The sequence below is a fragment of the Canis aureus genome, chromosome X (assembly GCF_053574225.1).
Source record: "Canis aureus isolate CA01 chromosome X, VMU_Caureus_v.1.0, whole genome shotgun sequence".
In the NCBI taxonomy this organism is placed as follows: Eukaryota; Metazoa; Chordata; class Mammalia; order Carnivora; family Canidae; genus Canis; species Canis aureus.
This window is the reverse complement of record NC_135649.1, coordinates 88,354,055-88,370,808: the sequence shown is the minus strand read 5'-3', so window position 1 is coordinate 88,370,808 and position 16,754 is coordinate 88,354,055. Positions and strand designations below refer to the sequence as shown.

Below are 16,754 nucleotides of genomic sequence, written 5' to 3'. Positions count from 1 at the left end.
GGACAAAGATATCCTTCGCAAGGAGTAGCCGTGAAACCAGGGCTCCCTAAGAATCATTTGCTTCGTGGTCACAATGAGAGTTTCTTTGTAGGACCTGGTCTTCTGCATCTGTTTCTTTCTAGGACCTTGTTGGGTCTGAAAGCATTTAATTGCGTGGACCTTCGGTCTCTGCTCAAATACTATGCTCTCCAATATGACTGAAATCACATAGAACCTGCTTTTAAAATATAGGTTAGTGAAAAAAAGCAAACTTCTTCAGGCATGGAAGAGAAAGTATTTTTGTTCTCTCCTATACTTGCTCATTTATAAAATGACACAGTGTTAGCTTAGGTTTAGCCTATATGATAGTGGCCCCCACAAAATCCTGTGCAAAAACAAAACCCTCTGAACTGGTACACCCAGAGAGAAGTTTGATGATGATACACAAAATTGGGAGGGATCCTTACTCTGCTCAAGGAAAGTGTCAGGGTTCTACTTTGAAAGTGGCTCTTTTTGTCCAAAGGCATTTAAAGGTCTTATAATAGAGGCTCTAGCACAAAGAAAGATGAGTCCTTAAATATAAATGTGTGTATGAGCTTGTGTGAAAGAGAAAGAGGGGAGAAGGAAGGCAAGTGTACATGAATGGTGAGTGAGCTGCAGCAAGGGACAAAGTAGCCAGGAGGGTTTATGGGAGAGCAAGCAAAGCTCTGCAGAAACCAGCTCATAAAGATGGCTCTTGGTAAGAACTTTTGGTTTGTTCAAATAGAGATGGATGACAACAGACCTGAAGAAGAAAGCGATAGCCCTAGCATGCTTCTAGTGTGGGGGTGCAGTAAAGGAACAAGCCTAGAAAAGGAGGGGTATGATGCAGAGGAAGAATCTATAAACATAGACAGGATCTCCTGGCCAGTTTTGTCACCTTATTAAGGAAAAATAGAAGCTTAAATCAGAATCCCAAAGCATACCCTTTATAGTTTGTTGACTATATTTATTCTTAAGTTAATGTTACACTGAGATTTATGTAATTCTCGTCAGAGTGTGGATTCTGTCATTCACAATAAATCCTTAAGTCATAAAACTGAGAGATAGAAACTAAGGAAATCAGTACATATAAATGAATATAAGAGATGAGGCTGTGTTAAGTGCTATGAGGTAAAAGCTAGCAAGGAGGTAAATGTCACATGTTTGGAAACTAGGGAGCTACTATTTAGTAAGGGGGTTGGGTTAGACAAAGCTTCTCTAATAGGGTAATATCTAAACCCAGACCAGAATGAAGGGGCAGAATGGGTCATGTGTAAGTAGGTTCCAAGAGAAGAGAACAGAATAGTAAGTAGAAAGGCCTAGAAGCATGAGGAGGGTGGGTATGTTTGGAGAAGAGTAAGGAAGCCAGTGTATTGGGGGAAAAATGAGCAAGGAGAAGAGTGGTAAGAAATATGATCCAGGTAATCAAAGGCTCTATGATCTAGGACTTGAAGCCACAGCCAGAACCCAGGGTTTTATGCTGAGATGGGAAACCATTGTAAAGTTGTGATCAGGGGAACATTATGAGCCATTTCAGGTTTTGAAAGAATCACTTGGGCTATTGTATGGTGAAGAGATTGTAAGCACATGAATGTTGAAGAAAGGATACCAGGTAGGAGGCTTCTGTGGTTGTCTAGGAAAGAGAAGATGGGGGATTTGAATTAGATTAGAATGATAGAAGCAGTGATGGCAACAAGTGGTCATATTCAGGATATGTTCTGGAGGTTAGGCTGATAGGAATTATTGCTGGATATGGGGTATGAGAGAAAGAGGTAAGTGTGACAATGAGGTTTCTGTTATGAGTAACTGAATGAAAACGAAGATGCCATTTACTAAAACTGGGAACACGGAAGCATTTATAAGAAGGATGAAGAATTTGGCTTTGCACAAATTGAATGTGAGATCTTAAAAGATGGGAGAGGGAAAACTGGAATTAGAGATATAAATGTGGGGATCAACAGCACACAGTGCTTATAGCCACAGCAATGAGTGAAATAACTCAGGGAGTGAGTATTGATAGAAAAGAGAAGAGGTTGCAAGAATGAGATTTGGTACACAGCAAGGTTTGAGGTCAGGAAGATGACAACAATCTAGCAAAGGAAAGAAATTGTGTAGACAGTGAAGCAGGAGGGAAATCAGAGTAGTCTGATATCCTGAAATGTTAGTTGAGAAGCCATTTAAGATGAGAATTGAGAACTGACCATTAAATTTGGCAACCTGGAAGTCCCTGGTGACCTAGATAAGAAGGGTTTTGGTGAGATGATAAAGACAAAAATCTCTATTGGACAAGGTTCAAGAAAAATGGGAAAGATGGTGTGGAGACAGTAAATTCAAGTATCTTTCAAAACTTTATTAGGAATAGAGAAATGGGAATGGGATGTAACTAAAAGAGAATGAGAAGCAAAGGAAGTTTCCTTTTAAAAACTTTAGAATTTGCAATCAGAGAAAATACTTTATTAAACCTCCATGTACCTATCTCCCAGCTTTTTTTAAAAAAGATTTTATTTATTTGAGAGAGTGAGCTAGAGAGAGCGAGCATGCATGCACTCAAACAGGGAGGGGCAGGGGGAGAGGGAGGAGCAGGCTCCCCACTGAGCAGGGAACCCAATGTGGGGCTTGATCCCAGAATCCTGGGATCATGACCTGAGCTGAAGGCAGATGCTTAACCCATTGAGCCATGCAGGTGCCCCCTATCTCCCAGCTTTAACAGTTACTGACATTCTGCCCTTCTTGCTTCACCTATCCCATTTTTTGTTGCTGAAGTCTTTTAAAACAAGTATAATTTCACCTGCTATTAGTTCAGTATTTCTAACAGGTGACTTGAAAAAATAACCATATTATCACATTCAATACACGAATAATTCTTTAATATCATCTAATATCAATCTACATTCAATTTTCCCTATCTCAAAGATGGGTTGTGTGTGTGTGTGTGTGTGTGTGTGTGTGTGTGTGTGTGTGTTTACAGTTGGTTAGTTCAAAGTGGTATTTAATTTAAGGCCCATATATTGCATCTGATGGTTATAGGTCTTATATCTCTCTGACTCTATACTGTATCCCCCTCTTAGTTTTTTAGAAAAGGTTCCTGCCATTGATTTGTTAAGATACTAGGTAATTTCCCCTGTAGAATCTTCTATAATCTGGACTTGGCTAACAGCACCTACATAGTATCATTTAATATGTTTCTGTATTTTCTATAAATTGGTAGTTAGATCTAGAAGCATGATTAGAATCACATTCAATTTTAGTTTTTTTTTCACTAATACTTTGGTTTTTTTGTAACACATAAGAAAGAACATAATGTCTGGCTGTCCTATTTTTAGTGGCAGGACTGGTCAGTGGGTTCAGGTAATGTCTGCCCTGATCCATCGTTACAAAGTTCACCACTGACTTTTCTTTCATGATTTTAGCAGCCAATGTTGCCCAGTTCCATAATTAGGATTTCCAAAATGGAAGTTTTCTCTGATATTTTGTAATGAAGACTATCAAAAACAGAGAAAACTTTTAAGAACTATAAATAGCCACATATTCACCACATAGATTCTATAATGAACATTTTGCTACATTTGCTTTATCAAATATCTATTCATCCCTCTATCCAACCATCTGTCCATCTTTTCACTATAATTCAGCACATGTCATTAGAGTTTAATATTTTTTTTTGAGGGAGAGAGAGAGAGCAAGCAAGTGCATGTGGTGGAGAGTGAAGGGCAGAGAATGTTAAGCAGACTCCATACTAAGTGTGAAGCCTGATATGGGGCCCAATCTCACAATCCTAAAATCATGACCTGAGCCAAAATCAAGAGTTGGACACTTATCCAACTGAGCCACCCAGGTGCCCCTTGAGTTTAATATTTAAAATTATGTTTAAGGTAAAATTTATATGCTGTGAAATTCACAAATCTTAAGAGTAACTTTGGTGAGTTTTACCAACTTGAATAGAACTATGTAACCTGTATCCCAATCAAGCTGTTATCATCTCAGAAACCTCCCTCACCCACTTTCCACTCAATCTCTGCTGCCACACCCCCAGTGCAAATGACTAGTCTAATATTTTTCACAAGTTTGTTTTGCTTTTACTACAACTGCATATACATAAAGCCATAGAGTATGTACTCTTTTATGTAAGGCTTCTCTCACTCAGCATGTTTCTGAGATTCATCCATTTTGTTGTGATCAGTGGTTCATTTCTTCTATTGCTGAGTAAATATCCCCTTGTATGAATATACTTCAGTTTGTCCATTCTCCTATTGAGGGACATTTGGGCTGTTTCTAGTTTTGGGATATTATGACTAAAGCTGCTATGAATGATTTCCAGAATAGTAAGTTGGTTGCTAGGCAACCTCCAACAGTAATTAATAAAGGGTTTTTTGGGTATTATTATGAGGGAGAGGGAGAGATCCTCAAGCAGACTCCATGCCAAGTGTGGAGCCCAATGCTGGGCTCCATCTCACAATCCTGAGATCATGACCTGAGGGTGAAATCAAGGGTCAGACGCTTAACCGACTGAGCCACCCAGCAGCCCCCAAACTCAATCTATTTAAAGACACTTAAAAGAATTCTACTTGTGGTTATGCTTTCAGTTTGGTACCCAGTGGGGCCTATTTGTCTGAATTAGATTTTGACTTGATTTGATGTTTTGATTATATAAAACATGTATATGGGTGCCTGGGTGGCTCAGTCAGTTAAACATCTGCCTTTGGCTCAGGTCATGATTTCAGGGTCTTGGGATCAAGCCCCACATTGGGCTCCCCACTCAGCAAGGAGTCTGTTTGTCCCTCTCCCTCTGCTCCTCACCCTGTATTCATGTGCACACTCTGTGTCTCAAATAAATAAAATCTTAAAAAAATGTACGTAATTCCAAAGTTGAAACTGTAAACATATTCCATTTAGAGAGGTCCAGCTTTTATTCCTTTTCTTTCCTCTTAATCTCTCCTTCCTCCTTCCTAAGTATTTGTATTATTTTTGGGCTTATCCTTCCATTGTTTTGTTACCTTTTATGGAAATAAGAAAATACACATTAATATTCAAAAGTTTCACATAAAAACATGATTGAGGACTCCATAGCAGTATCTAGAGATTTTCAAGGAGCTTTGTTTTTGTTTTGTCTTTTTTTTTTTTAAATTTTTATTTATTTACTTATGATAGTCACAGAGAGAGAGAGAGGCAGAGACACAGGCAGAGGGAGAAGCAGGCTCCATGCACCGGGAGCCTGATATGGGATTCGATCCCGGGTCTCCAGGATCGCGCCCTGGGCCAAAGGCAGGCGCCAAACCGCTGCGCCACCCAGGGATCCCTGTTTTGTCTTTGAGAGAGAGACAATTGTGTGCTGATGGGAAAGACCCTGTGGAGAAGAAAACACGATCCCAGGAGGAAGAAGGGATGGAATATAGTGTGCAGGTGGGGAGAGGGGGTTGGCCTCAGTGATAGTGAGGAAGGCAGGGTATGGGAGCACCTGTAGATGCAAGCAGATGGGGATGTAGGAATATGAGGAACTTCTCTTCTGAGTACTTCTGTTTTCTATTTACTTTGAAATAAAAGTGATCATCAGGCAGGAGTGGGGAAGGAGAGGGGGTTGTTGGCAACTTGAGAAGAGTGACAGTGTGAAGAAATATTTTCAAAGAATGACTTGACTAAGGTAGTGGTTCTCAAACTTCAGCCTCAGAATCACACAGGTTTGCTGGCTTCCACCCCCAGAGTTTCTGATTCATAAGGTTTGACATGAGGTCAAGAACATGCATTTCTAACAAGTTCTTGAGTGATGTTGATGCTACTGGTCTGGAAGCCATGCTTTGAGAACCAACAGACTAAGGAAATAGAGCAGGACTGCTGGCAGCACAAGGGCCCACTTGAGGTTTGTGGTCATGAATGTAAAGTGAGAACAATCAAAACGACTGGGTGTTTGTACCTAGTAGTCCTTATTTCAGCCAGTAGGGTTCAGGTCTGGAGTAGGTGGTTAGCTGAATTTAACCAGGGTTGGATTTAGATAAAGAGAGGATGGTGATATCAGTAATGGATGGGGCCAGACAAATGTATCTATGTATTTATGCTTTTCTACTTCTATCTCTATATATAACAAGCTAAGATACCAATAAAGTAGGAAAAGGATACATAAGAATGAGCTAAGAACAGAGAGACAGAAAGTAGAAAGCTTAGAATGAATAGGAAAAAGCTCATGTTAAGGAAGAACCAGAAAAAGATTATAGATCTTCCTCAATATGCAATGGGGTCATGTCCTGATAAATCCATCATACATTGAAAGTACTCTAAGTTGAAAAAGCATTTATACCTAACCTTCCGAATCTCATAGCTTAGCCTAGCCTACCTTAAACATGATCAGAACACTTACATTAGCTTCCAGTTGGGCAAACTCATCTGACACAAAGCATATTTTATAATAAAGTGCTAAATATCTCATGTGATTTTTTTGGATACTACACCCAAAGTGAAAAAGAGAATGACTGCGATGGGTATAGAATGGTTATAAGTGTATCAGTTATTGACTCTCATGATGGTGAAACTGATTGGGAGCTACTGCCCAGCAACATGACAGAGGACCATGCCACATATTCCTTGCCTGGGAAGAGATCAAAATTTGAACTGCAGTTTCTACTGAATGCATATTGCTTTTCTGCCACTGCAAAGTCAAAAAATCCTAAGTTGAACCACTGTAAGTTGGGGACTGCATGTATACTCAAATCTGGTCATAGTAGGGCCACCAGGGCACTGAAGATTAAAACAGAATTGGTTATTTTGAAAACTGGGATGCCTGGGTGGCTCAGTGGTTAAGTGCCAGCCTTCTGCCCAGGGCGTGATCCTGGAGTCCCGGGATCAAGTCCCACATCGGGCTCCCTGCATGGAGCCTGCTTCTCTCTCTGCCTGTATCTCTGCCTCTCTCTCTTTCTGTGTCTCTCATGAATAAATAAATAAAATCTTAAAAAGAAAGAAAAAACAGAGGCTAGGGTGTGGAAAAACAGCTAGTACAATATAAAAATATTTATATTAGATTTAGTGAAATAGAATGCTAATACATACCTAATTAGTTCTACAAAAAATTCTGCCAGGATCACAAAAAAATACATTTGCACAGCCATGTTTATCACATTATTATTCACAACAGCCAAGAGGTGGAAGTAACTCAAATGTCCACTGACAGATAAATAAAGAAAATGTGATATATACACATACAATGAAACATTATGCAGCCTTAAAAAGAAGGAAGTTCTGTCATATGCTAGAATATGGGTGAATCTTGAGGATATTATGCTAAACGAAAAAAGCCAGTCAGAAAAGGACAGATGCAGTATGATTCCACTCAAATGAATTATCTACAATAGCCAAGTCACATAAAGTAGAAAGGTAACTGCCAACAGAGTTTCAGTTTTGGGTGATGAAAAAGTTCCAGAGATCTGCGGCACAACAATATATAGATATTTAACACTCCTGAACTGTTTTAAAATAATTAAGATAGCAAGTTTAATATTGTGTGGTTGTTTTTGTTGTTGTTTACCACACACACACAAAATTCCTGCCAGACCAACACGGTAATTCTCTTCCTTCTCAGGGGTTCAAAGGGGAAGTAAGAGCTATGACATATTTTCATCCTAGCAATTTTAAAATATTCTGTCCCATGTGTAATATTCATAACAACAACAAAAAAGCCCTGGAGAATATGCATTTAAAAGAGTGAATGTATCCAGAAATAATTAAAATGTTAGATAAAGCCCAGTGAGTTAAATATTATTTAGTGTAAACAAAGCTGCAGGGTAACGATTATATGGGGAGAATAAAAACTAATCTTTCGTTTCAGATGACAATGAAAAAAGGGAAATGCCATGAAATTGCAGAGCCAGCAGATACATAGATGGACAGTCATTAAATACTGGACTGGGACCAAAATAAAAACTGTAGAATTCCTTTATTATTATCTTTAAAAACAGAGATTTCAATTTACTTGGGAGAATTTATCGTAGTGACAAAAAGGGGAGAATACCATCACAGATCTCATCTAGTCCTAAGATTGTAACACTGTTTTAGAAAATAAATCCAAGGTCTTAAAGGAATACATGAAAGTCTACTAAAATAATGCACAGATCAAATAAAGCTTAAAAAACTAAGGAATAAAATAATTCATTACTGATGTTAGTACATTCAATACAGGAATGCTATTTTATGTGAATAACTTAATTTTTAAAATGAATCATGAAGGAAATAGATATTCAGTGCTTACTATGCATCATTTCTTAGGCAAAAATAGAAAATGCATAATTATGCTTAGAATTCGTAAAACTTCTTTATTCGGGGGTATAAGGGAAGACTTCCTATGATTGTCAAGGTGAAAGGTATTCATAGGAAAGATAAAAATAATTTTATGAAGTGTTGACTGAGCTTACACATAAAGTGGTTGCATGCTGGTAGGCTTTTTACCATTTTCACAAGGAATCAGAGGAACAGCATATTGAAAAAGAAAGAAAAGGGAAAAAAACCCCAACCTTATTACTACATGCAAATTAAAAAAAAAAAAATGACCTCAACCAATTGTACCACGACCGGATGGAGGAGCCCAGCTGACACAGAAAGACAAGTCTCTGTGTTTAGGGAAGCTTAGTGTTCTGCTTTTACTGCATGAGAGCCTGACCTGTGAGTACTCCTTGATTTCAACTATATAAATGACCCATTATTTCGGTTAAAATGTGATGATCTGTATACTAAAAGTGAAACCTGCTTCAATTGACTAGTGCTTTGCTTTTTAGAGCCTTGAGTAAACTGCTTGAATGACACCTCTGCCTTGATTTGACTTAAAATGAGGCTGTCTTCTTAGTTACTTGAAGACACTGTGGGTACTGAAGCTCATACTACCAATACTGTCACATTGCTTATACTGTCCTTTGTGTATTGCCATAAAGACTTGGAGAACCACTTGAACTCATGAGAAGTTATTGTCGTGCGCAACAAATTTTATCTCCAATGTATTATAAATGATCACTTGTTAACTTTATTGTTTTGTTGTCTCCCTATTTGCACTGGCTATACTTTATTATATTGTGATTATTTTATGATAATTGCCAGATGAAATAAATGTTAAGTTTGGTGTTTCAGAAGTAAATAAGGTGAATATTAGAGAAAAGAAAAAGCAAAATACATGTGAGTTAATTCAGCTGAAATTTTCTAAAATGTGTTGTTTTTAGACACAGTTAAGTTTATAACAAAACCTAATATACTACTAATAGTATGATTTCCACAGTAACATGCTTGCAATTTTTATTCTGTATGCAGCAATTAATGCAATTTTTGAAGCATGGCCTGAATGATTCAGCTGCTACCAAATCAAACTACAGGGAAAGGTTGCTACCACTGCCAAGTAGGTATGTATTTTAACATAGCAATGTGATGTTTTCACAAACATACCCAGAGTGCCATTTACAAAGCTTTTGCTCTTTGGAGGCCACAGTGGAATCTGCTGGGTGCTGCCCTCTAGTACAGAAGTTCCATCATGAGCCAGTTGAAAACCACTGGCCAGCAGGGTGATGGTGCTGGGTACGATGCAGCACTCACACAGGGGACAAACTTCAGGATTTGTCAAGTAACAACCTTAAAAAAACCCTTTTTCCATCTACTATCAGAAAACCATTGTGACCACTTCAATATAGTACACAAGTCACAAGTAATAGCCATGGGGAAATTAGTCCACTACATGAACACCAGTGGTTTGTTTCTTGTCCTCATTGGCCAGTGTTAACAAATCAAATGAGTCGTTTTTAATACATCAATAAATGGCCTTAAGAACAGGGAGAGATTGACACGGTGTAATGGAGGTGAAAATCAGCCATTAAGTGTAAAACAGAATCTAATCTGTTAATTCGTTAGTAAATGACTGGACACCAGCCATCTAATACACAGCTCTAAGTGATAGGCACTATTACTATTTAAACAAATGCATTGCTTTTGCCTTATTTTCTTTAAGCTTACAAATAAAGCAAAACCGGAAAGGTTTATTGGCAACCCTGTCCAACTATTATTAATTTATTTTATTGGAAGATTAGAGCTGGGGCAAATGGTTTCAGGATATATGCTTTGTTCTAACAGCTTTCTAGAAATATCTTGATGATGGCTTGCAGGCCTAGAAGTTTGAAAAGATATGTTCTGGGAGATGTGTTGAATGTTCTGATGAATAATTTATGATTCTGTCAATTCTTAACTTACTAAAAATGGACAGAGCAAATGAAAAGATTAATACCTTTTCCAAAGAAGAAAAACTAGAAAGTATAATCTCTTCTTAAAATTACTAGTGTGAGGGACAATTGGCTGGCTCAGTCAGTAGAGTATGTGACTCTTATTCTGGAAGTTGTGAGTTTGAGCCCCATGTTGGATGTAGAGATTACTTAAAAATAAAGTCTTTTAAAAAATTGCTAATGCAGATAATGTTAAAGGAATCATGTCCAAATACTGCTGACAGAACTCAGCATTAAAAAAGGAAATGCTGATCCTACGTGATTAGGAGGAGTGAGGTTTAGCGAAAAGGATCATGGACCCTAAAAGCTAGTCAGATCTGAGCCCCAGCTTGGGTACTGCCATTTAAGAGCTGTGTGGTCCTAGGTAAAGTTCACAACCTTTTCATCTCTCATTACGTCTTTTTTTTCTTTTAAAGATTTTATTTATTTTTTCATGAGAGACACACACACACAGAGAGGCAGAGACACAGGCAGAGGGAGAAGCAGGCTCCATACAAGGAGCCCGACATGGGACTCGATCCCAGGACTCTAGGATCACACTCTGGGGGGAAGGCAGGCACTAAACCACTGAGCCACCCAAGGATCCCCACATTACGGTCTTTTGTAATACATCACAAGGTTACTATAAAGATTAGGCAAATGAAGTAATATAAATGTGCTTAACCCACTGCCTGGTGCACAGCAACTGCTAAATAAATATTAGTTAATGGTCCAGCCATCTAGCTCAAGGGTTCACTACTGGCTGCACATTAGAATCCCCTGAGGACTTTTTGAAGGAAGCCATTGCCTGGAGCCCATTCCAGACCAATTAAATCAGAATATCTGGGGTTGGCGCCAGGCACTGGTATCCTTAAAAAGCCCTCAAAGGGATTCTAATATGTAGCCCAGATTGAGAGCCGCCGAGTGTCTCTTCTACAAATGACCCAACCAGTGTCAGTCTTGAGATCTCTGGTGGTAAGACCCCCACTGCCTCCCAAGATAGACTGTTTCATTCTAAAACAGCATTTCCTTAATTGGAGGCAACATCTGTCTCTGCAGTTCTACTCATTAGTCCTTGTTCTGCTTTCTGAAAACACAGATCACAAGGTGCAATCCTTTTCTCTGTGGCTTTGCAAAGCTTTCCCATCACCAGGGTAAGGTGCCTGTTTCCTTCAGCTCACTCCTATGACATGAATTGGGCTTTTCTCCCCCATTTGTTCTGTGGCAGTTTTCAAGTGTGCTGTTGGGATGAAACACTGCATTCCAGATGAGGTTCTGCTGGCTTGGGGCAGGCAGTAACACCCTTCAGATTAGTAGTAGCGGTTTTCACTTAAGAAACTCCCTGTCTATGACTTCAACCAAAGAATGGGGTTAGTTTTTGCTGCAGCCACAACAGGCTGCCAACACAGCAACGATGGTCAATTGCAATTTCGTTTCTTAATGTGCTAAAGCCCCTCCTGTTCTTGAACAACTGATTTTGAGATCCACTTGGAGAACTTCACCTATACTTTTCTACTAAATTCCCTCTTTCATTCAATAATATTTATTGGGCTGAGCACTTGGTACAGAGGTAAACAAAAAAGATGAGGTTCCTAATCCTAACGGAGTTTAAAAATGCAGCATGGGAGAAGGAAAAAAAAAAAAGAACTGCTTACAGAGGAGTTCTTACAGTCATTTCAGCTATCTGAGCTCTCAAAATCATGTCACTTGCCATCAAGTGCCCTTTCACTGGTGGCTATGAGAGGTTTCCACCTGAGCTTCTGCAAGCTCTCCACGTAACCACAGGAAGCTAATCCCTCCTTCAGGCACTCTTTTCCTCTTCCTGGTAATCCAGATCGCATTTACCAGCTTAATTTTTTGGCAGCTTGCCATTCTTCCTCGATGGCCCTTTCCTTCTAGAATCTCAAAGCACCAAAGACATGCCTGTAAGTTTCTATAAATGTTGCAAACATCACTCTTCCTGCAGTTGAGACACAGGATAGAGACTAGACTTGCCTCCTGCCTCCCTCTCTCCATGGACCTGAGCTCTGGTGACAGGCTCTTATCAGGGATTACATAACTTCCTCTTCATGAGTAGGTTCCTTTTCCCTGGAATCAATTTTCTCTCTTTGACAACATTTTAAACTGGAATTTTACCCTCCATGACATGATTTCTTCTCTATCAAATTAGAGATAGGATTTCAAGAATCCTATCTCTATAGGCTACGTTCTTCCAAATGTTTTTTTCTGCATAGCATGTGACATCAAGAAGTTACTGTAATTCAAATCCCACTTTACCTCATAGCATTCAGAATTTGAATGCACATGCCTACAAAAAGGTTTACTGAGAGCAGGATCTTGGTCTTGTTCACCTTCATTTTCCATGTAGTATTTAGCCAGGCGTAGAAAATTTACTACAATGAGATTAGTCCAAAGGTGTTTTTTTAAAAGCCAATTTTCATGGAGTACTTTTATGTGCTAGGGTTAAGTTCTTCATACACATTTTACATTTCTATAGGTAAGAAAAATGAGACTTAGAAAAGATTAATTGGTTGAATCAAGGTCACAGAGTTAGTTAGTCTGGTTCTGGTAACCTTGCTCTGAACATCTTTATGTTACATCTGCCAAGAGGCTGCTATAGAGAAATGGGGCAGTCACTAAGAAAGGAAAGGGATAAGGCCTCCTGGAACCCTCTCTTCGTGTCTTCTAGCTCCTTATTATGGCCTCTCAGACTGAGTTCTTCATAGTAGTCAATGCCCAGGAAAGGGCCAAGAACAGGTAGCATTGTTAACATTCTCTGCTGCCACAAACAAGTGTAGTTCATACACTGTCTCTGACAAGGTTCTAGCAACAGTTGCAAGTTACCTAACTCAGGGCATAGTAAACTGCAGTTAGTTATTTCAAAATCCTGGAATGCACATCCTGTTTTCCATCTACATTATCACTGTACGTTTCTAGGTCAGGAGACTGCCTGGCCTAATTGGCGGACATTGCCGCCCAACTTGCTTGCTTGGCTACTTTACACTCTCCGGTTGCAGGGTTACAAGAATCTGCCTAATGTGCTCTGCTCTTTTGGTCAGCCTGTCCTGTAGGCAAATGATTTTTAATATATCCAACTTGGTCTTAGGTTGCAAAAGAAGAAATTGAGGACTTTTTCCTTTATTCTCACCCTGGAATGGAAGACTGCCACAGTTTATCTGTCCTATACTGTGTAACACCCTTTCTTAGTCAAAAGGAATGAATACCATTTACAAGGGAAGGCGTCAAGGCATGGAGCTGGGCAGGGGTCAGCAGTGGGCCCAACTCACTCATGGCTGTAAACTACCTTTAGGTAAATAGACCCTTATCTTTGAACAATGGGAGCTGTCATTTCTCTTGACCTCCATCTCTATTCCCATTACAAACTCCCCAGGGAAGGTTAAATAAAACAAACCTTGAACGTATACCATAGCCATAGGAAAGGTTAGAGCAGGACATTCCCGAAGACTCTACTACATTTACTGCTTGTTTTATGAGACCGTAATGCTGCTACATACCTAGTGTAGATACTCAACGTTCCTCACATCTAAAAATAATTTATTATTTGAGCTTTGAGTTAAAGTGACTGTTACTAAAATAGCAAATGACTCAGTGGTGCAATTCTGTTGTAGGAAAAATCTGAAGACATAAAAGCTACACACAAGGAACATGCCACTTAGCACCTCCACTTTTTGATGCCTACACCGGACAATGAGAAGTCACATGTAACAACGGCGACCACTTCAGCCCACAGCTGGCCTTACTCCTCCCAGGAAGTGATCGTAATGGCTAACCAAAGCAGTCATGTCCCAGGAAATAACTGTTCCATGGATGAGAAACTACTCTCTAGCATGCTAACAATATCCTACTCTGTCATTTTCATCGTGGGACTAATTGGAAACATAATTGCCCTCTACGTATTTCTGGGTATCCACCGCAAAAGAAATTCCATACAGATTTACCTTCTGAATGTAGCCATTGCAGATCTCTTACTGATCTTCTGCCTGCCTTTCCGAATAATGTATCACATTAATGGGAACCAGTGGACACTTGGTGTGATCCTTTGTAAGGTTGTGGGAACACTATTTTATATGAACATGTACATTAGCATTATTTTGCTTGGATTCATCAGTTTGGATCGCTACATAAAAATTAATCGGTCTATACAACAACGGAGGACAACAACAACTAAACAAAGCATTTACGTTTGCTGTATAGTATGGATAGTTGCTCTTGGTGTATTTTTAATTATGATTATTTTAACCCCTAAGAGAAGAGATCATGATTCCACAATGTGTTTCCATTATAGAGAGAAGCGTAATGCCAAAGGAGAAGCAATTTTTAACTATGCCCTTGTGGTAATGTTTTGGCTAATTTTCTTTCTAATAATCCTTTCATATATTAAGATCGGCAAGAATCTACTGAGGATTTCCAAAAGGAGGTCAAAATTTCCCAACTCTGGTAAATATGCCAAAACAGCCCGGAATTCCTTTATCGTACTTATCATTTTTACTGTATGTTTTGTTCCCTATCATGCCTTCCGATTTGTCTATATTTCTTCACAGCTAAATGGGTCTTCTTGCTATTGGAAGGAAATCATTCACAAAACCAACGAGATCATGTTGGTTTTCTCATCTTTCAATAGCTGCTTAGATCCAGTCATGTATTTCCTGATGTCCAGTAACATCCGCAAAATAATGTGCCAACTTCTTTCTAGACGATTTCAAGGGGAAGCAAGCAGAAGTGAAAGTACTTCAGAATTTAAACCAGGATATTCCCTGCATGATACATCTGTTGCAGCTAAAATTCAGCCTACTTCTTAAAGCACTTGAGGTAAACACATTAAAAAGAATGAGAAAATATAACCTCTTAATACCTTAAAGAACTAAAATTTATGAAACAAAGCTCTAGCATTTGCAAAGCTCAGATCTGCTCAAAGCTCTTTGCTTATTTGTGATATTTCATTTGCTTAGTTGTAAAATCTTTCAAGGAAAAGAAAAGTTCATACTCATCACTAGATTTTAAATCTGTATGTAAAATCTTTTCAAAACATGCTGTTAAACTAATACTCTTAACATAGATTATAAAGTTACATGAAATTTATGGTTTTAACAACAGAATAATTAAAATGTCATGGTTTCTCAAACCACTAACATAGTTACTCAAAATCAAGCACTTAATACTAATTAAAGGTATGTTTAAAAGTAAGTTAGGGGGATGCCTGGGTAGCTGAGCGGTTGAGTGTCTGTCTTTGGCTCAGGGCGTGATCCCAGTTTAGGGATTGAGTCCCACATCGGGCTCCCCACAGGAAGCCTGCTTCTCCCTCTGCCTACATCTTTGCCTCTCTCTCTGTGTTTCTCATGAGTAAATAAATAAAATCTTAAAAAAAATAAAAATAAAATTAAGTTAAATGATTGGCAGACTGACAAAAATGTTAGAAAATGTATGTTCTTTGTCATTTAAAAAGCCTGTATAATTTGCTACCTTATTCATTTATGCCTAAACCATTATTAACAGATGAAATAATAAAATTCTAATTAAAAATAAAATCATCCATTATCTATCACTGGTCAAATAATAAGAATTTAAACACTACACAGTAAAATCTAACAACAGAGAAGCTAAGGAATGATAACCTACCAACAAGACTTGAACCCACACCTTACTTAAAACTGATTTGTAAATGACTCTGCCATCTTGGACCACACTTTGACAGAGTAAAATTGAAAATAGGCACACTCTTAGGATCTGCCAAGTCTGCTACTGGGCATACACCCGACAGAACCACTCACACATATATAAGAAACCAAGTGGAAACAATTTGACTATGCATCAGCAAAGGAATGGAGAAATAAATTGTGGCTTATTCACAAAATAGAGTATTACACAGTGCTTCAATGAAATGAATTATACCTGCATGCATCAACATGGAAAATTATAAAAAACAATGTTGAATAGAAATCAACCCTCCCAAATCCAACTGCAAAAGGGTACACACCATGTGAAATCATTTATGTAAAATACAAAATATATAAAATACCATATAGATATGCAATACAAGTACAAAATGTGCATAATATACACAGCATAACATCCCAACTTAAAGTTAATGGTTATAGCTGGAGAGATTTGAAGCAAACATGGCAAAATGTTAATGTCTGTTAACCTATGTGATAGTACTTGGGTATTTGTTCTATTATTTTTGGTATATTCCTGAGTGTTTGAAATATTTCATACTAACAAAGACAACTTACAGATTAAAATTAAAGGGAGAAAATTCTGAAGTTTTCATGCATGCTCAAAATTAATTGGAGAGTAAGCTCTAAAAGAAAGGGCTCTTATTTGGCAAGGGCTCTTGGGAGCTTAGTGCATTGCGAGGCACACAGGCGACTAACAGGTATCTGTTGAATAACTGAATGAATGAACGAATGAGCAGATGCATGAGATGGGGGGGGTATGCCTAATAGAATTGAAAAAGTGGGTGTATTTTTTTCCTAGTCAATGTATCTTGATATAGCTGCATAGAACATCATACAATTGTAAACA

At 38.5% G+C, this 16,754-nt stretch overlaps 2 protein-coding genes across 14 annotated transcripts in view; one reads left to right on the top strand and one right to left on the bottom strand.

Moving 5' to 3' along the window:
- The window catches only part of CASK (calcium/calmodulin dependent serine protein kinase), a 350,134-nt gene that overhangs the window by 133,409 nt on the left and 199,971 nt on the right, over positions 1-16,754 (bottom strand). The window lies entirely within an intron of this gene.
- Positions 8,532-15,757, top strand: GPR34 (G protein-coupled receptor 34). Its single transcript, XM_077890355.1, has 3 exons — positions 8,532-8,640; positions 9,277-9,365; positions 13,841-15,757. The coding sequence occupies exon 3, from the start codon at positions 13,904-13,906 to the stop codon at positions 15,029-15,031; it is 1,128 nt and encodes a 375-aa protein (XP_077746481.1). The 5' UTR covers positions 8,532-8,640; positions 9,277-9,365; positions 13,841-13,903; the 3' UTR covers positions 15,032-15,757.

Coding starts and splice junctions, on each gene's coding strand:
- GPR34 (XM_077890355.1), top strand. CDS start 13,904: ATGCCTACACCGGACAATGAGAAGTCACATGTAACAACGGCGACCACT.